This window comes from Paralichthys olivaceus, chromosome 1, assembly GCF_024713975.1.
Source record: "Paralichthys olivaceus isolate ysfri-2021 chromosome 1, ASM2471397v2, whole genome shotgun sequence".
Taxonomy (NCBI): Eukaryota; Metazoa; Chordata; class Actinopteri; order Pleuronectiformes; family Paralichthyidae; genus Paralichthys; species Paralichthys olivaceus.
This window is the reverse complement of record NC_091093.1, coordinates 14,253,154-14,280,008: the sequence shown is the minus strand read 5'-3', so window position 1 is coordinate 14,280,008 and position 26,855 is coordinate 14,253,154. Positions and strand designations below refer to the sequence as shown.

General features: G+C 41.6%; 2 protein-coding genes across 5 annotated transcripts; one reads left to right on the top strand and one right to left on the bottom strand.

Annotated features, from left to right (window-relative positions):
- Window positions 1-17,150, bottom strand: urb2 (URB2 ribosome biogenesis homolog). Of its 4 annotated transcripts, none has more exons than XM_020098779.2 (12): window positions 16,342-17,150; window positions 15,543-15,688; window positions 13,770-13,946; window positions 12,483-13,639; window positions 12,259-12,397; window positions 9,307-11,782; window positions 8,640-8,800; window positions 8,423-8,533; window positions 6,645-6,887; window positions 4,686-4,782; window positions 3,723-3,856; window positions 1-721 (listed from the first exon to the last, which is right to left on the bottom strand). In XM_020098779.2, the coding sequence occupies exons 2-12, from the start codon at window positions 15,666-15,668 to the stop codon at window positions 524-526; spliced, it is 5,019 nt and encodes a 1,672-aa protein (XP_019954338.2). In that variant the 5' UTR covers window positions 15,669-15,688; window positions 16,342-17,150; the 3' UTR covers window positions 1-523. The 4 variants fall into 4 exon arrangements, with proteins under 4 accessions (XP_019954338.2, XP_019954339.2, XP_019954340.2 ...); XM_020098780.2 differs by having other exon boundaries at window positions 16,333-16,413; XM_020098781.2 differs by having other exon boundaries at window positions 15,543-15,685; window positions 16,342-16,411.
- On the top strand, window positions 16,994-26,453 carry abcb10 (ATP-binding cassette, sub-family B (MDR/TAP), member 10). Its single transcript, XM_020098785.2, has 14 exons — window positions 16,994-17,875; window positions 18,934-19,140; window positions 19,305-19,507; window positions 20,538-20,672; window positions 21,051-21,197; window positions 21,626-21,761; window positions 21,893-21,988; window positions 22,405-22,614; window positions 22,744-22,823; window positions 22,999-23,179; window positions 23,534-23,577; window positions 23,676-23,710; window positions 23,878-23,936; window positions 24,046-26,453. Exons 1-14 carry the CDS (start codon window positions 17,461-17,463, stop codon window positions 24,237-24,239), a joined length of 2,142 nt encoding a protein of 713 aa, XP_019954344.2. The 5' UTR covers window positions 16,994-17,460; the 3' UTR covers window positions 24,240-26,453.
- The last annotated feature ends 402 nt before the right edge of the window (window positions 26,454-26,855 follow it).

Genomic DNA, 26,855 nt, shown 5'->3' with positions numbered 1-26,855 from the left:
TTGTGTTGAGACAGTATTGTATTGAAATGTATTGATGTTAAATTATTAAAGTTGGTAAAAAAGAAACAACACTTATATGTACAATTTTCATTTGTCACCATTTTCATCTGGCAGCAAAATAAGAATCATATCTCACAGAAACCAGTGGTCTCTCTCTCACACGTGCACTCACACACACAAACATTGTCATTGGACACATCTGTAAACTCAGACTGGGTTAAAATAACACAATTTGGTCTTCACAGACATAAATGACGTAGGTGTTTATTTGCATGCAAAGTGGGGGAGTGAGATCAGATCCCAAATCACGATCAGGATTCATTTTAATATCAGATGTGAACAGACGTACTTTACTCTGCCCAATTATGATTGGATCTCTCAGGATGGATGTAACTACCAGGTCTGAACAGAAGCAATGACAACTGCCTAAACACCCGATGACATGCACCAGCCTGTCTCATTGAAAAGCAGAAGTCACATGAACAAAGTCCTTCCTTATCAAGACATTTTGTTTTTATTTAATTTAAACTGTGTACTTTTCCTCTCCTTGCCTCTCTGCTTTGTGGTAGTGGGTGTAGCTGCCGTACAGCTCGTTGAACACCTCTCTGACTCCCATCTGCAGCCCTGCCATCAGAAACTTGATGTCTTGCTCCATGCACAGGTCCATTATCTGATAGATGCCCTCAGTGAGATGCAGCTTAACGTCCGGTCGCAGAGTAACCTGCAGAGGTGAATAAAGAGTTATGAAGGAGGAGGAAGCATCTTACAAGACCTGTTTCACAACCCTTGATTTCCCATCAACAGATGCAGTATTGCCAAGCAGCAATGACCTCACCGGTTTTTCTTGTTTCTCAATCACACATAAACACATGCACGCAAACGCACAAACAACAGGAGCCCAGTGGTGACAAACACCTAACTAAAGTTATATTTATCTTAGTGGCTCTGTTTTGTGGTTGGTTTCCTACTTGAGTCATTGTCCTCTCTCACATCCACTCTTTACTACAAACACTTTTGCATTTGTAGCTTTTATGTTACTGGGCTGAAAGGTTTTCACGTCCATCTATATTGGGTCTTTTACACTTAATCAGCCTATGGTGTTTGGTTTGTCTAACGTGATCTGCAGGAGTTTCTGAAAGCTGGTGCAACAGCTCCTGCTGCCAAAGAGGAAATGCTCAAAAAACTAAAAAATATATTAATATAGATGTTTATTTTTTTTAAAGAGTGAGAAGAATTGACTTGCTACAAGAACTAAGGGCAGTTGGTGTTATGTGCTGAATAAATTCTAAAGCTCTCTGAGAAAAGAGCGAATCGAACTACATCTACCGTAGCTGCTCGAGTATATAACGTGTGTGTAGATTGACATATTCAACCTTTACCTGACTGAAAGCTCCCTCGTCTGTACTACGATGAATATCTGCACCTGGAGTTGTATTGTAATGTGCAACTCTAGATACAATGAATCCTGATGAATCACAGTTAGCAAATCCATCCTTGACCTCTCAGTGTGAGAATTAAGAATACAGGCATTCTCCAGCACCTCACTCATTGTCCAAGGACAGGTCTGATAATGTGGCCTAACCAGTTTCTCTTCCCTGTGCTCATTCAAGCATGTCATATATTTGAATGTGTTGTTGGTCCATCTGAAAATGTTGAATTGAACTTAGAGAAAGATCAGCATTGATTTTGCTCATTTAATTCACCATATAGCCACCACAGTATTCAACTTCATATTTAAAAGAAAAGTTCATTTTTAATGTTAACAGATCTTGGGGAATGAAAAAAGTTGAATAAACTCTTTTATGGCACCCAGGAGAAACTGAATGAAACCTGAGAACTACATGTGGCGTAACTTGGGTCAGTGTTGGGCACAGCTGAAGAAAATGAAACAATCTCAGCTTTAGGCTGAAAGGCTACTGGTATTACACCTAAGTACCTATCAGTAGATACATATATATTTTAAAAAACTGGAAATGATTCCAAAGTATTTGCTAATAGAGGCTTGATATTTTATTCTGTTTAACCATAAAAATTAGATACAAATGCAACCAAAATTGACCTAAATAATAATAATTTGTAAAAAATCTTAATAAAATAAATTCACATCTTTTCTGTTTTGTTTACACTCTAAAATCAAAGTTTTTATCTAGCAAGTATAAATGTAGATAGGCTTATATCACAGGCTCTTATGTTTTCAATAGAATAGTAAGTCTGACTTGTTTGAAATAATATTATTAAGTTAAGGGCCCAAAGTCTCAAACTTCACGAGCACCAAAAATTCACTTTCTAATTGCAGCTTCACCCTAATCTAATTAAACCTGACTGCATGGAAAGTTCAATTCAGTCTAAGAGCCATTAGGCACAGTTCAGACGAACAGAAAGAGAGACAACTAAATTACTTTGGACTCGCAAAGAGGTCCATCTCTTTGAACAGTCTGATAAAAAGCACAATAGAAATGTAATTTCAGGATTACTAGATGGTTCACACAGAGCTCAAAGAAGCTCAAACACCACTTCTAAACCATTTCTGTCTGTCTACCAGTCCATCTTTCTGTCAGTCAGTCAGTCTGTCTGAATGTGTACTTTCATGTATTCCTCTCAGTGTGCGACTCTGCTGCAGACTGCTGAGTCAGGTTGGCATCGTGTTAAATACAGTCTGGTAGCAGAGAGGAGCCACGTTCATAAACCAGACGTGACTCACTGCTCTGAGGGAACATCCAGCCTGAAACTTTCTGCACAGTGACTTACAGTAATACTGGACCCGTTCACCGAGATGTGTGAAAGTTTGCTATGTGGCCAATGGAAATAGTTCCCATCTTTGCCTCTGTGCGTCAGCGTCTCCGTCACGCAGCTCGACTCAATCTCTCCAGCTCAGGGCTAACCACCAGACAAACTGGACGGGCTCAAAGGATCAGCTGAGATCCTGCTGCCTCATTTATACATCCACATGTTCTGTATGTGTGTGTAAGTGTGTCACTCACAGCTGTAATGAAATCACAGGCTCTAACACTTGGGTTTGGACGAGGAGCTGCACTGACTGTATGACTGTATGTGATTAAGTGTGTGTGTGTACATGTCCTTCTATCTTTGTGAGGACCTACAAAGTGAGGACGTGTTAGCCAGTCCTTAATTTCTGACACTCCGTCAAAGAGTTGTTTATGGGTTAACACTTTAGCAATCTTGGACATCATCAGCTGTCGTGTGAAGACAAATTAACCTCTGTGGGCAACGGCTAAAATTTGAGGCTTCAGTTGTAGACAGCAGATATCTGGGCCAAGTCCCTGTCTACTGTTTTCTGTACACTGTTTACAGTGTGACTGGTTTCTTTTATCACACAAGTAAAACCTTCAACCACACTAAACACAAACAGCTGTACTTTTGGTAGTTGTTTTAGGTCCAGACAACATTTTGACTAATCTTTATTAACAGCTATCTGAATATATGCAGATAAAATAAAAAGCCAACAGCCAGTGCATTTTGGTCAGTGTGTCCCGCATCTTTTGCTCTACCACACGGACTGACCTGCGGGCAACCAAAACCGGGTCAAGCGTGATATTTCAAACTACAAACGGAAACCAAGCCCCAAAATCTTGTCTGTCACCTACAGATTTTGCATATTCACATGCAGAATGTGTTCATAGAAATTAACACTTTCAATTCAGGTTAGAATTAGGTCAAGGTTGTATTTGTGTGCAAGTGTGTGTGTGTGTGTGTGTGTGTACCTTCTGGAGCTCTGTGACGTACTGAGCCACCATGAAGGCCGACAGTGTGGTGAAGCTCTCAGCTGCAGCAGCAATGTGAGAGAACATCCTCTGTGTCAGTCTGGAGCACTGGTGATACACGTCACCATCTGAACCTATAAAACAAAATCAGAGATTTCAATTTATTTACATTTTATAGAAAGTCAATGTTCTGTTTACACATTATACCTGGGACTTAGTGTTTTGGGTGCAGCTACACTTTGTTTCACTGACAATGTTGCTATACAATACTACAATGCTGCCTTATTAACACTTGTTTTTAGACCAAGATTATAAATGATTCTTGGATTGAAGTGCACATCAAAAATCTAAGGTACCTCTACAACATGCTGACTCAGCACTCTTGCTGTTGCTGTGGAGAAGTGTCTGTGGTGACAAAGCAGAGATTTCTGCAGAGGATGTCAGCGGTTTACAGTCGATTTAATTAAAAACGAATTGAGACGAAGAAAACTCCCTGACTTAATATTTCACTGTTTCTGGGAGGCTGCTGCTGTTGAGTAAATATCAGAAGCTGCCAACAGTGTTGAAATGTGACTGGGCACGACATAGAGTCCCTGTCAGTTCCAGTAACTTGTGAAGGGCAGAAAGATGAATCTCCTCTTTTAAATTTAATTCAGCATTGAACTGACTTCAAAGTTAATTAATTTCACTGAATCTTTTACATTTCAAGGACAAAAAAGTGTCAAACAACAATCACACAGTACATGTAAACATCTTTTGACATGCTGGGGATACTGGATGAATGGGGGTTATTATATTTGGGCCTGAGGAATTTTATAAATGTTCCTATTACTTGCACTCTGAAGTGAAACCTGCTTTTATGACTAGTTTAAATCACACGATTATTCACATTAACATCCAAACCGCAAGTTTTCTCCAAATGAATTGATAATAAGTGAACTTGTCTGAGCATGTAGATGTTACCTGTGTCACTGTCTCCTCTCTGTCGACCCTCCTGCATAATGGATGCCACCAGACGATAGAAGACATTTAAAAAGGATGGAGCTGCGTTCGACAACACCTAGACACACACACACCAACACAAACATATTTAAGATGTCACATGTTTGTCCGATCAGGAGCTAACATAGATTGTAGTTGGACTGTCATGATGTTGGTGGCCATAAAACATCCATAATGATTTTTACTGTCTTCTGGGGGTGGGTGAGATTCCGCTTAAATTTGGTAGATACCGTTTTCACTGTGCCCATTTATGCAACAACTATACTGTTCTATAGCAGGGGTATTAATATGTGTATTAATATGATACAGTAGATTTTCAGATGGATCCAGCTCAGCCTAATGATAGCATCAGAAAGAAATTATAGAGGTTGTTTGATTTTTACAGTAAAAGAGTAGAAAATGATCAACATGCAGAACATTATGATGTAATGGTTAAGTCAGGGTGTCTTAAATATTTAAATTTGCAGAGCAGCTATAAACCTACATTTCAGTAAAAGACTGAGGTAATGTTGGCTTCCCACAAGAGCTACGTTTGCATTTCAGTCTGTACCTCTCTTTGCTTGAAGACTACAGCGGATAGAGTGAGGGATGAAGAAAGGATAAAAGAGAGGGGGTGACGTCACCAGCTCTGGTTGGAGCTCAGTAATGGTTTCCATTGACTTAAAGCCACTCCTTGCCAACCTAAACTGTATACTAGCTCCCCTACCTCTCCTCGCCACCTCCCTCCTTACCTCCACTTCACTTCCTCTCTTATCTACATTGTCCTCAAACTTTCCTCCCTTACTCCTCACTCTCCACCTCCTGCTCCTTCCCTCCTCTCTTTATCACTTATTTTTTATTTCCCTCTCTTCCTCTATAAATGTAGTCTTTTATTTTCTGCTTCCTCTCAGTTCTACCTCCCTCCTCCCTCACTGCTGCTCTCTTTTACTGCTGTCTTTTGTCCTCACAAACATCTGAAACCAGTTAGCTGGTTCTTGCTCTGTTTTATTCAACACAGCTGCCTTGTTACAGTTGCTCCGTCGTTGTTTCTGAACAAAAAACAGTGTCAACATTTTAGACAGTGAGAAACTCAAAAGTTATTACACTTACACCAGTACAACAAAAGACCATATACAGGCTAGGTACTAAAATTACCTTTAAGGTAGATTTTTTTGTAATTTGTTGTGCAATGCAAACTAAAATAAAAGATGAAATTATGGATTTTGTGACACTTTTGTGCAGCTGCATCACGACTCTGATGAGCTGCAATATCCTCTGGTATAAAGCGACATTCCTCCAGGGCATCCTGTGGCCTCAGCAGCACAGTTTAAGACACATAATGCATTTTCTTCAAATCTTGTATTCAAACCAGCATCGTTGACCTACTTTGACCTACAGTGGGGGTGCTAAAATTATCTATTGCTAGGAGTGTGGCTATATGTTTACAACACTCTAGTCTCCTGTGTTCTTTTAAATGTCTTCTTGTTCTTTGGAAAACATCACATCCTGTTGCAGGGGTCAAGTGAAACTAAGATTTCTATCTACTTGGATAGCTTCTGGACTGGAGCTATAACAAAAAATTGATATAGTTGATATTGGCCAATATCTGACATCCTATTGTCTAAGCAACAAGAAATCGCAGTGCAGAAATACCAAACTAGGTGTAAAGTAATTTTAAAACTGTACCGCCATTAAACAGATTGTCTACCAGACAAGTTGATTCTTCCACTGTAAAATGTCTCAGTGTGTATCTGGGTCAAAAATCTTCAGAATCATAAATCTTAGAGATATAGATACAAACATTTGGTTTGTGGTATGAGTTTATGTTATATATATATATATATATATATACATCAGGCCTCAAGAATCCAGTACTGTTGGGATTATCCTCCACTAAAAGCATGCAAGCTTGAAAACCATCAATCATCTGTCTCTTCGTACCTGAGGATGACACTGGATGATGGCGAACAGCGCCTCATGAATAGCCAAGAATGCTGACTGGTAGACGGGTGGGGACAAGTGGTCGAGGGGCACAGACTGCAGCGCGCCAAGCACCAGGACCACATGATGAGGGTTGGTGATGAACCCCTCCCCCTGGCGCAGCAGTGATGTCATTGAAGTCACCGTAGGAACGGTAAAGGGAAGCGTTAGAGAGGTGTCCAGTCCAGATGATCTTAACAAGAACTGTAGATAAAGAGACACACACAGAAAGTATGAAAACGTTTTAAAGCTCTCGAGAAGTAATACATTCAATATGAAACTGACAAACCTGACACTAACACTATGAGGACTCTTTCCAAGGCAACATTTTGACTCGTCACAGCAGGAACGACACAGCAGCTGTTACTTATAACACTGAAGATGGATTTGATCTATTCAAGTGTCACATTGAACCATGAGAGTGAACCAGCACAAACTGCACCAGGTCTGTGGAACTGAAGCAGCTGAATGGAATTCAGCCATCATTCATTACATAACTTTTACTGTGACATCTCACACTGTGAAACAAACCCTCTTATACTACAGTAGACTATAAAAGCACAATCTGGGGGAATAGCACTACTTTACCTCCATTTTTGACACAGACTCAGCGCTCAAGAACTGTATGTTGAAAAAACAACATTAACATCTAGAATGCCACCAAGTCCCCTTGTTTACTAGATCCGTTAAAATTTCAGACACTCCTAAATATCAGTCCCCTAAACATTTGATTTGTTTCATCAAGAACCATGAATTATTCTGAGTAATTGAGGTAAATGTTGAAGAATGCCTTATCTTCCGATGTTAAAGAAACTGAAAAAAATCCAGATCCACACCAAAATTGAAAGGGTTCTTCCTCGACCCACACCACATCCATCCACCAAGTTTCGTGGAAATCTGTCTGGACTTTTTGTGTAATCTCACTTACAATCACAAATCATAAATTCTTAAAATAACAATAATCTAAAGCCGAGAAAAATCTGATGATTTTAGACTTTTAGATGAGTCTCCTCTTACATCATCTCAAGAGTGTGGAGGAAACAAGTCGACGACATATGGACATGGTGAAGGTCTTAACAGAGGAATCAACAGCATGGTTAACATATTTAAGAACACTGTGTGCGTGTGTTTACAGTAAGATATAAGCAGATTGCTGTGTTGTCCATCTTCTCCACCCAGGCCTAACTGAAAGCACATTGACCGAATTAAGAAAAGAAGAGACATTCCAGGGGAAATCAGCAGCCTGGTCGTTATTTGGCTGCTGAGTCACTCCTGACAGCTGTCACATGTACTGCACTTCCTGAACAGATATTACTGATGCCTGAAGTCAACTCTAAATGCTCTCAGCGTGGGACTGTCCCCGCTTGTCCTAAAAGAGCAGTGCACGCTACATTGATTTGTCATCATTTCTTCTGTCTACACATCTTAAAATCAAAGTATGATCAAAATATAAAAACAGCCTGTTGAATATGTATGTCAGGGCTTGTGGACACTTGGATGACACCACGTGAGCAGTATGGAGGCATGTTGTCTTTTTTTTCTGTTTTTTATGTCTGAAGAAGGAATCCCCAGTTCGATTGGATTTGGCTGCAACGCTGTTTATCCCTGAGACTCCACAAGTGTTTTGTGGACGCAAACACTTCACCCACCCCTCCATCATAGTAGTGAGTAGATAATGAATGAATTTTCATTTTTTGGTGAACCTTTAAGTGTGTGTTAGGAGTGTGTGTTTTTCTCACCACCATAGCAGATATAATCTGCGGTGCAATGTGCCACAGAGCTTTCATGCAGGGGTCAGTTAACTGACAACAGAACAGCAGCTTAGTGATGGTTACTGCAGACAGCACCTCCTGCAGAACAGAGGAGGTACAGGGACAAAATTAAAGCAATAATTTTTTTTACTGGTTCTCTTTAAGCATAAGCAACATAAGTGATTTGGACAGATCTTGGACTCACCCTGTAGTTTCCAGCCCTCAGTTTGCCAGTGTTAAGTCCTTCTCTGATCATCAGAAGCAGCAGCTTGAACTGAGCAGTTGTGCTTTTCTCCACCAGGTGGCACAGCAGCTCCTGCACTGCTGGCTCCAGCTCACAGACATCTTTTGGTGACAGCCATGGAGCTGTGGGCAAAATTTTAAAAAACTGTGTGAAGTCATATCAGTCTGTTTGATAGAGACGTGACACAACAACACGATATAATGCCATACAAATATCTAGTAATAAATGTAATGCTTTTTACTTTTATAATAATGTTTAGTGTTTAGGTTTTGACATAAATCTGAGCTGATGCCAACTGTTTTATATAAATAAAAATCGATGTGATAAAACTTTATCTAGCTTTGTTTATGAAATATCAAACCTACTTTTTAAACAACCCTACAAATATTTGTCACATTTCAACACAAATTTTATAAGTTAAATGCTGAAGCAGTTGTAAACTTCTGCCAGTAATATGCAGGTGATTAATGGGATGAAAACACTGACTGTAAAGCAATCTGACACCTTGTTTAGATAAGTAGAAATAGAAAAGTTGTATTATTATTATGGCCCTGTGATTCTGTCGTGTGTGTGTGCGTGCATGTGTATGGATGGATATTATTAGTATGTTTCCAGTCTGCCCACATACCTGTCAGCAATCTCTGCACATTCTGCAGGATCTGAGTGTACAGTTCATCCAGCTCCTTTTCTCCCTTCTCCTCGTCTCCTCTCATCCTCTCTGCTGCCTTGTAGAATAAGGACAGGAAATGGAGATAAGAGACCAGAGAGTCCATGGGCCTGAGGTCGGAGTTAAGTTCTCTGAGGATCTGCTGGCACAAGTTCTGATAGAGGGTCATGTGGCTCAGGGTGAGCGTGGTGCCATCCTGCTTGTTCTGTTCTTCCACTGACAGTGAGGACAGTTCACAGTGCAGCATGACGGTGACAACTTCTACCACGAAGGCTTGATCGAGGACGCCGACTGGTTGGACGGCTGCTTCGCTGACAGTCTGGGGTCTTAAGACGGACTCAACAGCTGGTCCCAGTGTAGCATTCACTGTTGTTACCATTTGGGTCAAGGTCTGATCCATTAGTTTACTCCTCCCCAGGTTAGAAGTCATCTCCTGGGCAAAAGAAGTCAGTGATGCCAGCTCAAGATGAACAGACAAAATGGATGCTCCTGGATCTGGTTTTCCTGAAACAGCTGCTGAACTTTGAGCAACATTGCGCCCGCTTGGCTTTTCCTTACTGGTAAGAAAAGCAATAAACTGATTCAGGTTGAGTTGGACGCTGCTGTTTCTGAATATAATCAACTGGACCAAGGCCCTGATGAAGTCCTGCACTGCTTTGATTAAGTCCATCCAGTCAGAGCTGTGTGTGGCTCGATATCTTCCACTGTTGCTATGCCAGAGGAGAGAAGACACAGCAGCTTGCAGCAGAGAACCTGCATGAATGAGCTTCAAAACACTTTTTAAGTTTCTACTCTCCACAAGAGAAGTCAGGATCCTGAGCAGCTTCACCTGGAACACAGCATTCTCTTCAGAGTCAGGACGACCATCTGACTGACGGGAGGCCGAGGTGAGCATCATGAAGAGGAGGAGGAAAACAGAGCCGAGATCCTCAGAGTTCATAGCATTTGGGTTAAGGTGTGTTAAGATTTGAATTAAGTTCATCAGTTCCTTGGTCTGTGAGTCAGAGAGTGATACAAACACGTCTCCAGTCTTAGAGGACGCCAGTATATCTTCAACTATGGTCTCCTTTTCCACCAGTTTGGCAGAAGACGGACTGACATCACTTCCTTCTTCCTGAATCTTTGGGAGTGTAGCACAAACCTTGGGTGCATGTGCCACCAGGAGAACACTGTAAATTCTTTGTGCGAGGGAACAAACTGTTGCAGAGTAAAGTGAAGGTAACTCAGGGAAAATTAGGCTTTCAAGGAGCTGTGATGATATGAGGGAGATGGTCAGACAGCTGGGTGGACAGTCCATCCCTCCATCTGACTGTTCCCTGAGGAGAGACCCGACGAGAACATCTGCTATGCAGCCCAAGTCCTCTCCACTCAGGTAGGGATAAATCAACGGCAGATTGGATGCGACAAGGTGCCAGTGTGCCACAATGTAGGAGCTGCTGTCTACGCTGCTTATCTGCCCGTCCCACACCTGCTCTCCACCTGGGGTCTCCTCAAGCTTCAGTTTAGCAGAAATAAAGTGGGCCGCCCTGTTCAGCAGTGCAGCTGTGCTGGATTCACAGGCTGAGGTGCAGTCCAACATGACTCTCTTCATCTGCTGTAAGGTGAGGAGTTTGAGGAGCAAGCAGCTCATGGGGCTGCAGGAGGGGGAGGGATAGAGGTGGGCAGGTAAGATGTCACCAGATAGAAGACTCTCAATGCGAGTATGGACTGGAGCATTAGAAAGAGCTTCCTCCTCAGTGTCATGGACAGCTGCCTCCTGGTCAGAATCAGGCGATATGTATTTACTACAGTGGATATTAAAAAGCGTGTCCACTTCCACCCAGGCGTACCTGAGGAGCAGAGTGGCCTCCTGGGTCTTCTGTTCCCACAGCACTGAAACCCCCTCTGGCTCTTTGTGCTCCACTTTCTTTTTGACTTTCCTTGGCGTCTTTTTTATCCTCTGTTCTCTTGGCAACACCTGTAGTAACTCCTTGACTACCTGCTGCATCTCCTCCATCAGGGCTTGACCCTGCCTGACTAAAGGAAGAGGAGAAGCATTGTCTAGAGTTTTCAGACTAAATAAAACAGCATGAAGGAGCTGGCTGAGGGAGAAGAGCTTCAGAGACGCATCTTGTCTCTCTTGGTCCACATTAAGTTTGCTTTTTTTATCATCTCCTCCTTCATCAATGTCCATTTTCTCTGCCTCTTTTTCATCCTTCACCATGTCAGGAAGTATATGTGTCCTCATGTTCTCCAGCACTGATGAGCAGATCTCAAAGCACTGGGACGGGGGCGTGTCCAGAAGACAAGTCCCGAGGGAGACGGAGATCCCTTCGGACAGCAGAGGAGGTCGGAGTTCTTCCAGAGCTGGCTGACAGATCACAGACAGGAGCTCGGAGAAGAGGCGAGGGAGCTGACGGAGCTTAGTGTAGGTCTGGAGAAGACTGCACACCATCATCTGTTGGGATAAAACATCCAGAATAAATCTGTTTATAAAGACTCAATTTTATATTTGTATTTATTCCTCAGCATGAGCTTAATTATTTTTTTTTTTATAGCATTTGCATAAGGGGTGTAAAGGTAAATGTATCTGTGCCAAAACAATTTCAGTATGGGCCTTTTGGTTCTGAGAGCATGTGTAACAAATGCCGCAAGTGTTTTTATAGCACCAGCTAGGCAGCCATCCTGTTGCAAAGACCCAGGTTTTTAAGTAATAATGATTTTACTTTTGTCAATGTACTTTATTTGTAGATTGCAGCCAGTTGAAGCAGTATAAAAAGAAGCATGTTTTATATATCTTATTTTTGTTATACCGAATACGTATGGAAGCGTGACCTCAACACCGTGATATTTGTGTACCGTTTTCTGTGCATATAGAATACATACAAATATTGTTACACAATAGAATTTAGGAATTACTGTTAAAATGATTACCTGTCTGGCGCGCTGCACTCGTGCTTCCATGCACTCAGAATTAACCCAGGCTGAAGATAACAGCTGGTCCAGGTCTGGTTCAAGAATCAGATGGTTGAGACTCAACAGCACCTTCAAACAGCGGTACCATGCTGGGATGCTGAAAGACAAGATATAAGAGTTTTACATTGTATGACCAAAAAAAATCTGATAATGAAAACACATCAAGAGGAGGTATTAGTTACCTTGGCTGAGCCTGGTTGAAGAGCATTTGTCCCAGCGCTCTGTAAAAGTTGAGCTGGACCTGTTTGTGTCGTATTCTGTCTGCTGCTACATTATAAATATCAGCTGACAGAGCCTGGCTTAGCAGGAACTCCACAGACAACAGAGCCAGGCTCCAGCTCTCTGGGGACTGGAGGGAGTCTGGGGAAGATGTCTGACCAGAGGACTCAGACACTGACTGCTCTGCTTTTGCAGGTGAGACTGAGTCTCCATCGAGACTAAGATCTAATGCTGGGACCAATCTCATGAGAAAATAAAAACACAGCATCTTCTGTTCTTCTTCATTGTCTCCTCTTCCTTTCCCATAGCTTTCCAGAAAAAATTTAAACAGCAGAGACAATGTGTTGGACTTCACAGAGTAGTGTAGGGGCGGCTCACAGTAGCCCTGTGCACTCAGTTTGGGAAGAATGGCACTGACTGGCTTCAGGGGGCCTTTTGCTCCTCCTGGACCACGTTTCCCAGTATCACCTCTAGATGGAAGGAGCTCGTCCTTGTAAGAGGTCAGGTGCTCGGACGGGAAGAGGGCAGACTGAAGGATGGAGTCAATCTTGACGCGAATGTCTCTGCACAGCTGCTGACGGAGACGCAGTGTCTGAGTGGGTGCAATATCCCCAGAAGTCAACAGATGTCTGAGCAGCACTAACGGCTGGATCAGCTGGTTGGTCACCACGGTAAAGACCCTGTTAGGGTTGGCTTGTTGTCGCTGTACCGCTAAATAACATGACAACACCTGAAGCAGCACCTCAAACAGATTAGATGAATGGTTTTCACGAGGCTTGGAAGTTGGATTCTTAGTATCTAACTCTGGGTGATCTGCAGGAGAGTCCAACGTGTCCTTATTGTTAGCACATTGAGTTTGAAGAGGCTCGCTCATCATCTCATCTTGACATGTATCAGACTCAGTCATTATGATTTCTGTGAGCAATGGCTGCTGAAGCTCACAGCAGGCCATCGAGCAGAGCTTGGCCAGCAGATCAACCATGAGTTCATACTTGGTAATGAAGACAGATGACAGCACCGGAGAAGAGAGAATGCCCTGGCACACGCTCAGTATGGTGGCCGCACACACCGGCGACTTGGAGTCAACACGGGAACACTCCTGGAGACGCTCAAGCAGCAGCTGGAGGCAAAAAAGGAACAAGGCACTGAGAACCTTCATACACACACATCGACACCTCCTGTTTTTAAAGTATGAATATGCCAGCTCATTAATCAACACACGATTGTCCCATAAACAAACACAAAAACACCTGTGCCATGTTGAGCCTCAGGCTGATAGTCTTTCCCTGTCTGAGAAATGAGTGGAGCTTCCGGCTGTGAAGCAGGTCATCAAGGTAACACCACAGGCCTTCCAGTACATTCTGAGAAAACTCAACCTTTTGGTTGTACCAGCCTGTCAAAGCATGGGTGCACCAGTCCAAAAGCACCTGCAGGAAGAAAGGATTTAGACATCAAAATAGTGTTTGAGTTAAATTAACACACTTTTTTCCACTATCCTGGAGCAGACACAAATTATAGAATGAAAAATAAACAAGAGACAAAGACAGAAATTCACAAATCCTCCACAGTAAATGTGGTCACTGCATCAGCACAGTCCTAATAAAGGCCTTTCTACTAATGTGGACTAAGATAGATGCAAATCCAAATCTGTACCTCTAGTAAACATCATAAATAGAATTAATACAAAAGCCATTGGTACCAGAGCAATGGAACAAGTGGAGCAGATGTTCAGCAAATTCATCTGCATTGTTCAGATGAGGGGGAGCAAAGTTACTACCCAACTTTTACTTTTTGTTATTATACAAATACACTTATCATAGACATCATGCTATTATTTTCATCAGCTAAGAAAAACAACTATAAAAATCTGATCCATCAGCACAGACAGACTGGACAATGACAGACAGACGAGAGGAACTTATCCTCACAGCACAGAAAAAAAATCTAATGAAATGTTCAGCTGTGGAAGATTAACTATTTAATATTTCAGATACATTTTTGTTTAACTTTCAGTTTTGGTCAGACTTTGGTTTATTAAATATGAGGATGCATATTTTTTGTAAAATTCTCTCTCCTTAAATCCACCTGCTCTGTGCTGATCATTGTCTCACACAGGACAAACGTGAACCATAAGTTAACCTTCAGGGATGGTTCCAAAGTGCGGTGTCATCCTCAACTAAAATGGCTATTATGATTATTCCTTCATGTATAACCATACAACTACACCAGCTAGCATTGCTATGACAACTGCTTCCTCTAGAACCTATGTGTAAAATAAAGGTGGTATTGGAATAAGACATCTGTTGTAAGTCCATTATATTCATCTAAATTGTTTGTGGGTTGTAGGTGGTATTGGCTTGTGAGTACTGAGAATGACAACTCTTAGGATAAACATTGTTTAATTATACAAATTATATTTCTACTTGTTAGACTGTTCAATTTTTTAAAAATCTTTGTTTAATTTAGAAATTGAGTCAAAAGCCTGCAGCGTTGACTACACAAAGTTGTTTTGAATATAATTTTAAATATTCTCCCAGTGATCATGTTCTGTACTGATCAAGCTGATAATATACTGTTGTTGATGTATTCTTGGTTTTCACCATCCTCTATAGAACTAATCTAGACCAGTGCAGGTGGCTGTTGCTAAATACAAGAGGTTAGGTGATGTAGAAATGCAGGAAACTTGTTTTAAAGTGCAATTGTTTAATGAGGGAGTACCTGTAGACCCCAAGGCAAGTATTTTAAGTAAGCTCCCCACTCGAAATTATAACCATCCCATGAGTACTGGACTAAAGCAGAGACATAACACATAACATTTACAGGTAACTGAAATTTAAACAATGATCTACATAGATCTTGATATAACTTATGATTTAAAACTACGGCAGCCACTTTTTACCACATATATGACTACTGAGGCTTTCCAGCATCTGAACCTTGCACCCAAAGTAAAACAACCGGAGAATATCCTAACAGTTTTACAAAGACACAAGCATCTTGTCAGAAACAACTTCAGCTGTCACCTGTTCCTTGTTGGGCAGCAGACACTGAGAGGAGATCCAGGCAAAGCGTGCCAGCTTCAGCTTGTCCTCCCATGGAGTCTGAGGACTCTTCAGTTTCAGATGGATTCCTGAGTAGATGGCAGCCATCACTGCAGCTGCTGTTTCTGCTGCACAGGAAACAAGACGAGCGTTTCATTGTGTGATTGTACTGTAGGCACAGTTATCACATTCAACACATGAACTGAATTAGAGAACATCCTATGAGACTGGTCACATTTTAAGTTCATGTGTATTGGTCAGTGAATATTAAGACCAGCCGCCTCAAGCTCTCATTCATCCCGACGTCTATCACACTCCTCAATAAGGAAACATATCGATTCAGCCATGTGTCTCAATGACCTTTGCGCCTTCACACTCTGGTTTTTAAGTTTTAATACCAGTTATTATTATTATTGTTATTCTGCATTATTATTCTGGCTCTTACACTTTATGTCATTGTGTGCTGTTTTTGGTTGTTGCACAATGAACTGTTCTGCACTTTGACCCAAGAAAAATGTCCCCGTGGGAACAATGAAGTATTATTGTTATGTTATTATTAATGGGGTGTACATGTTTCTCATGTTCACAAACCAACTTGCTCACTCTCCACTTTTGAAGCTAACGACACCTAGCTAGGTAGCACGGTCTAGCTGACGTCAAAATAAGCTAATAGTTGCGCTGTCACTTGTTTGTACTGGAGCAAACTATCCCCGAGCATCGACTAAGCTCATTTCACAACAACATATATGAACATATGAAACATGTACTTCACTGAACTCACGACTTTACAGCCGGCACGTGGCTCCTGTTTTCAGATGAGGACGAACTTTCAACTTTCACCCTGCCGGCCAGCCCAAAGCAACCGAGAGTCGATCGACATCATCGGCCAACAGTTGTCCGTCTCTCGTCCACAAACACTGAGGACATCCCTCCAACCTGTCTCTGCAGAGACACGGATGTGTACTGCTGTTTTTGTCATCACTTATTTTGCTCTTGTCCCCACTCTTCTGTTTGTTGGCAAGATGTCTGCATATTTATTTCATATATATATGATTGATTCTATATATATTTATTCTGAATTAATTATCCTATGAAAAAGTATTTTTTTGGCTTTACCACACCCCCCCCCCCCCCCCCCCACCCCCCCCGTCCCCAAATTAATACGTTAGTCATCTAAACCTATTACTTACTAAATCACATATATCCACAAATCTAAATTTCCCAATTATAAACCATCCTTTTTAAACATGTTAAAGTCAAACAACATATTTAACTTTGAAAACAACGAATGTATGAACCCTCTATAATCCTGATTAATCTCTGGTATTATTATGTGTTGTTGTGTTCGCTCTGATCGTTGTTAATGTTTCTGTTTGTCAATAAAGCATTACAACAGACACCCAGGCCTGCTCTGGGCTGGATTGGTCTCGTCTGGAGGAAGTTTCGTGTGGTGACATCGAGCAGCAGCAGCAGCTTCGTGTGAACCAGGAGCCGCAGGGTCACCTTTCCTCTCCCGCTGCTCCTCACTGCTCCTCACCGCTCCCACCTCTCTACCGGACCATCAGCTGCTGTCCTCGGGGTGATCGTAGTGTCTCCGGTCAGCCACATATGTGTCAGGGGCCGGCAGATGTCGGTGACGGGCGGGGACGTGCTGCTAGCCGCTCGGCGATAAGAGATAAACCGAAGACGCCTGTGAAGCGCAGATAAAAACCACAATAACGGTCACAACTCGACAATGAAGCGGCGGCAGGTTCGACAGTTGGGCGGATATGGAGGCGGCATGTTGACCTGACGGCTGCGGAGCTGACATGGACCTTCCAACACCTCGTCACCACATTCTTATCATCACTGGTTAATGTATTTGGCTCCACTGTGTTTAATTTAGCTTGCATCTAGGACAATGTGGCTGTTAGTCCGCTCGACAGGCTGCACGCACGGAGTGCATTTATCCCGACTGAGACTGACTCAGGCCAGGGGGTTATCACGGGGGCACCGCCTGACCCCCTCAGCCGACCCCCGGAGGAGGACCGGGGTTAACTTCTCGCTCCGACCGGCAGCCAGGCCCCTCACGTCGGTCCTGCCCCGCAGCTCGCTCTCCATATTCTGTCTACACACGTCCGAGTCCACAGCCCGGGCACGGACAGTCACACGCACACCTGTCGCTTTCGCCAGCTCCTCAGCCGCCTCCTCGTCCTCCCCGGCGGCCGGAGCAGTGAAGACCCAGGCGGACAGAGAACAGACGCCGACCACTGTCCCTTTGGAGGACGTGAAGAGGGTTGTGGGACTCGCTCACCCAGAGAGATGGAGACTGGCAGGTAAGCTGTGTGTGTATTAGGCCAGGGGCGTAGCACAGGCAGCGAGGGGCCCCCAGCATTACCATAGTTGTATGTTGATGACAAAACTGGATCTATTGAGCCAATCCTTAAGTGCTGTTTAATAGTTTTCTTTAAGAAGATGTGAAATTGTTGAAAGACTTTCCCTTTCCTGCCAATTCCATTATATTTCATTTCTTCCTCCAAGGAGGTTATGTTTTTGTCTGTTTGTAAAGGCCGATTCATGCTTCTGCCTTGAAGCTAAGCAGTAGATACAGACGATGCTGGTGTTGAGTGGCTTATGGTTTCTTGCCCGCTTATTTACAAATTCTCTGGCTTCACTCTTTACTTCAGAACAATAGCGAGAGGATTGTGACAGCAATGAAGTAAAGAAATATATTGTCCGTGTTCTTTCCTTTAAATCATTTCAAAAATGGCGGCAAGTCTGTCAGACCAAAGGGACCAATCACAGCTCTTGCGGTCTGTAACGCCTCGACGTGTAGGGAAATATTTGGGGAGGTGCACGTCAGCTTATGGCGTAGGGCTCTGTGTAGGCTGGATAAACAGAAAGATACTTTATCGATCCTGAGGGAAATTTAGGCTACAGCGTAGCTTCAACGCAGAAGCATGAATTGGGCTTAAGCATGATTATACTAAAACTACAAGATGGATTACCACTAAACTTGGTGTAAGGATACGGTATGAGTCAGGGAAGAACTCATTACATTTATTTATATTTTTATTTTGGATCTCTCTGGTCTGCTTGATTTGAGAAAGGTTCTCAGAGATTATTAACACCATCACGTTGTTTTCATTACACAGTTGAGGCTGATACTGAGCAGTACTAATCATAGTACAAATCAGTTCTTTCAGATGTTCATTTGAAGAGCACCGTTAAAAGAGTTTAAAGTATCTCGTGATTCAGGGTTACTGTAATAACTGCTACCAAATTTTGATCATTTGTAACTGTGGTTTTAGTTTCCACGGTCTTCAGTGGATCTCCTGCTTTCACTTCACCTTTCCTCCTCATGTCTAATTCTTAATTCTTTTTTTCACCCCAGCTGCTCTTGGATTCCTAACTGTCTCCAGTGCAGTCACCATGTCAGCTCCGTTTTTCCTTGGTAAAGTGATCGACACCATATACACCACTGGAACAGACACGGAGGCGATGACGGCATCCCTGACGTCATTATGTATCATGCTGACGGGAGTGTTTCTGTGTGGTGGAGCAGCCAACGCCGCCAGACTCTACCTCATGCAGTTCTCAGGTGAGACCAGGAGGCAGATTGAAACTGTAAAGGCACAGACACATTCACATGAAGTGGTCTGAAAAAAACTACAATACATGATGATTTTTCTTATTATTAAATCAAGTGATTGTTTCAGTACATCTCTGTTTTTCTCACTAATATATTTTACTTTCTCTCTGCAGGTCAGCGGATCGTTAGTAATCTCCGAGCCTCCGTCTTCTCCTCTATTCTCAGACAGGAAGTGGCCTTTTTTGATCAGAACAGGACCGGGGAGCTTATCAACCGCCTCTCAGCTGACACAGCCGTGGTCGGGCGCTCAATCACAGACAACCTATCAGACGGTCTGAGAGCTGTCACCCAAGCAGCTGCTGGTGTCAGTATGATGGTGAGTGCGTCACTCAGAGTTGTCCTCTGTGGCTGGTGAGGACAGGTTTGATTGCCAAATTAACAGACATCATTTAAAGCATAAATACATGTGTTGGGTATTCCATTTCTGATGAGAAAGAAATTATTTTATCACAATTACTGCAAAAAAGGACGCACTCAATATCCCATTAGCCATAAAATAATTATCTTGCACATTGTGTCTATTCATTTTATCAATCCAGATAATCAGAACTGTGATGTCAATCTAAAATATCTAATCTAAAACTTTTTTTTGTGATTTGAAATCAGTTGGATGATAAACAAATGATGCCCAATAATGTTGAAGACAATCAGTCATTTAAAAACAGGTCGGCAGTACAGCACTGTATACAGTTCACATCTTAAAGATAAATGAATAATACATTTTATTCATGAAGCACTTTCCCAGCTAAAGTGCAAATTGCTTTTGAAGTCAAAAACAAAAAAGAAACAGAAAGAAATCAAAACCAGAAACCAAACCCCCTCTTTCACTCTCTTGCTTTGTAGGACGTACAAAGACAGATCTTTTGTTTGCATCTTTCCATTCAGAGCTGTTTGTATGTGAGCTGGCAGTTTCCATTTATATCATTACTTGTGGGCCAAGGATTGTTGGAAAACAGGTTTAAATGACACTTCTTATCCATGCAAGACTATGTTGAAAGAGTGTCACACCCCAGACAAACTGCTAGGAACTAAGATATTGTGTATCTACAGTTTTGACCAGCAGCTTCTTGAAATAATATTGACTTGTAAGTAACTATCATAAACACCTTAGCATCATTTGTAATACCAGGAAGCTGATAATAAACATGTTGCATGCCTTGAAGTCAATTGGTTTTCCCTACAAGGAAGTCAAATTATTTCCTGGTGTCATGAACATTGAACTAAATGAATGGTAATCATTACTGTAATTACTGATCAGAGTCATTTGGTGTGAATGTCTTCTGTTCCCCTCCTCCCTTTTCTTTTTATTTCCATTAACACTTGTGTTTTCCCCTCTGCTCTTCCAGTTCTATGTCTCCCCCAGTCTTGCGAGCTTTGTGTTGATGATTGTTCCTCCTCTGGCCGGTCTCGCTGTAGGCTATGGCCGATATCTTCGCTCCATCTCCAAACGCACACAGGACGCACTCGCACAAGCTACACAGGTAGAAACAGCCTGAAGATACAGCTGAGGGTTTTATTCTTAGTACAGGAATTAACAAGACATTATTTGAGGGTGTAGATGTTGTAAACAGGGAAGCTGTGACAAATTACAATTTCAAAGTTGTTTTGTCTATGAATTCGTTTTTTGTCCATTTTAGTATATTAATTTGATAAAGCTCTTCTCTGAAAACAGCTTTTCGAATTCATGGTTAGTGAAGCCCTCATGTCCATCCCATATTTGTGTGTGTGTGTTTGATAAATGCTTCACTGCCTGTGCTAATTTAATTACATTTGTAGACAGATTCAGTTTGTTATGTTGATAATCTAATTTCCTGTTGATAAAGCTCTAATGACAAAAATGTGTTTGTGGGTGTGTGTAGTTGGCGGAGGAGCGTATCAGCAACATGCGGACAGTCAGGGCTTTTGGTAAAGAGCTGTCTGAGGTCAGCACATACACAGAGAAGACAGACCAGGTCCTCAGCCTGGCCAAGAAGGAAGCTGTGTTACGAGCTGGTTTTTTTGGAGTGGTAAGTGTGTGTGCGTGCGTGTGTGCATGCATGCGTGTCAGCAATGCAAACTAAATCCACTGTTAGCAAATGAGCTATTGCACACAGACTTCTGCATTTTGCCACAGTATGTTAGGGTTACTACACGACCACAGTGCCTGTTATGTCCTTGTCTGGGATGTTTCACCATAAAAAGTATTTTCCCATCCTCCATACGTGGTCAGAGAATATATTAGCCCACTTGTGCTCTTTAAACATTTAGAGGAGGACTACATCAAGTGATTTAACAACTTAATGACATGATTAAACAAGCCCTTAAAAGACTTAACTGTTTTATATCATTTGGACATCTGTGTTCGTATTAATATGTCAAAGTGTTCATCAGATAAAATTCACCCCAGTTTATGTCTAGATGTTCTGATAACATTTTTCCCTTCCTGATATTTCAGACTGGTCTCAGTGGTAACATCATGATCCTGTCAGTGCTCTACAAAGGAGGCCTTCTGATGGCCAGCCAGCACATGACCGTGGGAGAGCTTTCATCGTTCCTCATGTACACCTTCTGGGTTGGCATCAGTATCGCAGGTAACACACATACTGAACATGCATGTGCACAGGCCTCTTAAATGAATCTGTTCATCTGCACTGTGTACATCCATGTGCACTATAACTATGATTGATGATAATGTGCTGTTTTTTTCTGTATCGATTCTTAGGACTGAGTTCATTCTACTCTGAGCTGATGAAGGGTTTTGGAGCAGGAACCCGACTTTGGGAGCTGCTGGACAGAAAGCCTGAGTTTCCCCTCAACGGTCAGTACACATACACACATACAGTCACACAGGCATTACCTCACTACATCAATGAGTTGCCAATTCCTTTTTGAAATTATATCTCAAACATATTACAGTTATTTAAGTATTGAGAAAGCAGATTATATTTAGTGTAAAGCATTTTCAGAATTGATGATTACATTATATTTTCCTTCAATCATTACTGGAAAGTTAATTGTCTGCACTGTCACTCTGTGCAACCAAAGATTCACTGCTCCTTTGAAAATGTGAATATTTTATTTATTATTGCAAACATCTCTTTATGCCTTTTATTTATATTCATGTTTTTTTTGCCTCATCCATGAATAAACATGAACAATTTGTTTTATTTTTACTTATTTCCTTAAATTTTTTATTACATTTTTTAATTTGTCCTTGTCTCCGTTCCTCCACAGAAGGTCTAGTTCTCCCTGCAGACCAGCTGAAGGGTCAGCTGCAGTTCTGTGATGTCTCTTTTGCCTACCCGACCCGAAAAGAGGCTCCTATTTTCCAGAACCTTAGTCTGCTGGTCCCGGCTGGAACCATCATGGCAGTAGTGGGATCCAGTGGGTCTGGAAAATCTACCCTGGTCTCGCTGCTGCTCAGACTGTATGACGCTGATGAAGGTGAGAACAAGAGCTCTTTCAGCTACTGCTCAGTCATCAGATGGTTAAAAATCAGATGATGACCAATTAATAAGACTACATACTTTATATCAAATGGTTGTCTTTCTTAAAAAACCCTCTCCTTTCCAGGTATCATCAACATAGATGGTCATGACATCAGGGATCTAAATCCCTATTGGCTCAGGCGTCACATTGGAACTGTCAGCCAGGTAATAAATAAATGAATGTTATACACCCTATACAACATTTCTCACAGCACATGCACAGAAACTGGGCAGACACAAAACATGTCATACATTTCAATTACCTGTAACCGTCCCAAAAGAATTTGCATTTTGAGTGAAGATACACATTCTCTCTGTGCTCCTCTCTCCTCTCTCCCAGGAGCCCGTGCTGTTCTCTTGCTCTATCAGGGATAATATTGCGTACGGTGCAGAGAACCCAGCGGGTGTGCCCACAGAAGACATCTACAGAGCAGCCAGAGTGGCTAACGCCTACGATTTCATCCAGGCTTTTCCTGATGGCTTCGACACTATAGTGGGGGAGAAAGGAGTGCTGCTGTCAGGTGAGGAACAGAGGCAGGGAGGCAGCAGGATTATCATAACAATGTTGATTCAAGTAACTGTCTCTAGTAGTCTTTTATTTACTTTAACGGAGCTGTCAAGTGTTCATCGGAACATTTTTATTTGTTCAACAAAAACTTCACCAAAATGTGCTATATACTACATATTGTACAATATAAAAATCAATTCTGTATGACAAACAAAAGTGTTATGTTTTTTTTAATTGCAGTTTTTCCATTTCTACCTAGCCTTACAGTGCACATTTGAGTGTGGCTATGGGCTCAGGTTGGGTCAAGGTAAACTCTGTGTGAAGATTGCACGTGTAAATGATGTTAACTTCTGTGTTTGTGTCTCAGGTGGTCAGAAGCAGAGGATAGCCATAGCCAGAGCTTTGCTCAAGGTGACAACCACAGCATTTTTGTGTTGCTTGTATCCTCATCCTTTCTGTTGAACCTGAATGATTTTGCATAACAATATATTTGTGTTTTCTCTCCACAGAATCCAAAGATCCTGCTTTTAGACGAGGCTACCAGGTGAGAGTCTTAGTCTGATTGTAAAGAATTAAAGTACAGTCAGTTAACAAATATGCTTTACTTACAATCCTCTTTATCTTTGTCGTTTCAAATGTTCTTATTCTCCATTGAGATGGGTGTTAGGTCAATTGTTAAAACAAAAGATCCTAAACAACATTTTTCCTCAGTGCACTGGATGCTGAGAATGAGTTCCTGGTCCAGGAGGCCTTGGAGCGCCTGATGGAAGGTACATCTCTTTGTCTTTGAGTTTCTTCCGCTTTGTGTTTAATCAGCAGTTTTTTCTGAATGAGACTTATTAATACTTTCGTTTCCTGCCCCTCTCATCCAATCAATAGGGAGGACGGTCATGATCATCGCTCACCGTCTGTCCACTATCAAGAATGCGAATGCTGTGGCTGTACTAGATCAGCGCCGTGTTGCAGAGTGTGGTCAGCACACAGAGCTGCTAGGCAACAGGCAAGGACTGTTCAGAAAACTGATGGAGAAACAGACGTTTCTTCAGGAGGAACAGAAACAAGCCCTGTCCTGAGAGGACAGTGAGTAGAGACACATGGAATCCAAGGAAACATGGAGGTGAGGTCAGTGACTTCGCTCCACAATGAGATGAAATGCTCCCTAAAAACAGAGGAGTGAGACGAACAATGAAATTCTCAATTTTTTTCCTGCAATGGAGAGAGATGGATAAACGCTGAAGGAAAGCAGAGGAGGACTAGAGATGGGAGATGTGGAAGCCACTGAGAAACAAAGGGATTTTCTTCAATGCTTTGAGTCCCTTCACCACTGGAATGACTATGTAGCATCACATAAAGAGCTAATTGTAATGGACACCCAGGGTAATCCAAAGTGAAGACCTAAGAACTGAAACATGGATCAGTAAAGTTATAGAGAAACTTTCTTTTGATAATATATTATTATTCTACACTGAAAAAATGAGACAGGGAGAGAGTAAAAAATGAGACGGGATGAAGAGGAACACTCCTGAAACTCGAGGCTCATGGATTTAAATCACTGTCACTACTGTAGCTTTGGAGAAAAGCTCCAATCCAGCTTTAACTAGAAGGGCGCTCAGAGAGGGCAAACCTCCGCCAAGGCTAATGCCCCATCCCGTCATGTTAAAGAAAGTGGAGAGTCAAATGTGTGGATACTGTTCTTCATCACAAAATATATATATATTTTTAAAACGGAGTCCAGTATGTTGAATACACATGTATTTGTGTTTATGTATCACACATTTTTCTATTCAGAGCCTCTTCCTGCCATTTTGAATTGTAAACAAGACAAATGAAGCAGTTATTCATCATGTCTACACTGTGCTGTCAAAGTGGACTTAACACTAGTCTGACATATTGTGGTTAATGTACAGTATGCACATTTGTTGTGGAAAAGAAGAGCAGCAGTCCAAAAGTCTAAGCTGAGGAGCTAACAAGGGACTTACTGTCTAGTTTTTCTTGCCTTGGATTTAACAGCCCTGAAAACTTAAAACACAACTGTCCCACAAAAGCAAAGTGAGCAGTGATATAAAGACAGTTGATTGACACCTGATAAGCATTGTCGTCTCTGAGAGATGTTCTGCTCTACCTGAGGAGGAAAGATGCTTGAGGCGTCTTCAATTCAAATATTTCAGAAATCATTAATCACGTCACCTTTTTATCTTTCTCCAAAAAGAGTTAATCATGTGAAATTCTTGCTATGGACATTAGATAATGGAAAAACAGAAACAATCATTAGATCATGTGAGTGTGAGCTGACCTGTCCCCTCCATGCTCTGTTCATCATGAAGTGTGCATGTGTACACTTGGCCTGCATTAAAGTCTATACAAACAGCTCTTAAACCCCCGACATGTTGGCCTCGGCACTGTTGAGCCGGTTAAATATTATCGCTGGCTCTGAGAGTCGTAATGATTCTCCCCAGTAAACATTTGGCTCGTAAAAACCCAGTTCACCGCCCAGAGAGTGGATTTTCTTGTCTTGTTTACACCACACATGCAAATGCCTTGAGCTTTACTTCTCGACTACTTTGAAGTAATTCCAGATTTGGTTGTTTCTAGAATTGCACATCAGGAACGACCCAGCATCATGCTCTGTTGCTGTCGTGTTGTATATGTTGAACAAGCGTCCTTTGTTTAGTAAGAGAAACTTGAATCTTTGTGGATGTAACTTTTTATACATGATTTGAAGGCAGCGATTCGTGGAATTAACACAACACTGATCGCTGATTATCAGCCATTTTGATTGTCTCACTATCGTCATTATTACTCACTTTCTGGTTTAATGTATTAATTTATTTCATTGCTTACATTGTACATCAGTTAACATATTCTTTAAAGGCTGATTTGTTATGGGAAGTTTCCTAATAGTTTTATTCTCTTTATAAGTATGTCTTGTTATTTTACCAATAAGGCAACAGTTTTTACTTGAAACACATTAGTCAAATTTAACATTTATAAAATAAATCTCACTTTCAATGTTGCCGTGAACATCATCTGTTAACATTAGTTATGTTTCTTCTCCAGTGTTTCCTCCATCCATTATTACCCAAACTTTGATCCACTGAAAACAAAGATAAAATTTGCCTCTTCACAATAACATCTGAAGCTGATTATAAATCACAGAGGACAGCAAACTCGTATGATTGTCATGTATGTGTTGAGCTTTAAATTATATGATTAACATTTGTAATGACTTTCTGTAAATTATTATACATATATGTAAAGAGAAATAAAGTGAAATATTTAAAAGAAGAGCTTTTTGTGGTACTAGTATTAAAATCATTTTTTTTATTAGTGAAGTTGTCACTTAATTTGCTGCTTAAGCAGTTTAACATATCAAATCAAATAACAAATCAATTATACATGAATTAACAGCCATCATCATTTAACATAAATATTACTAACTAGTAGCAGTATTTTTTATATCCAGAACTTCACCACTCCACAAAACTACTACAAATGGAAGAAGAGCCCACTCAAACCTTCACTCTGTGTTCCATGCAGTGTGTCAGGCTGCCAGTAGGTGGTGCTGCTGGACTACCACAAAGGCCAGGCCCAGGAAATGTTCCACTGGTCACTGCTGGTTCCTGGGATCAATGTTCATTCAGTCATTCATACCTAAATAAAACCTGGTTGTAATGATGTGTATTTAGCCG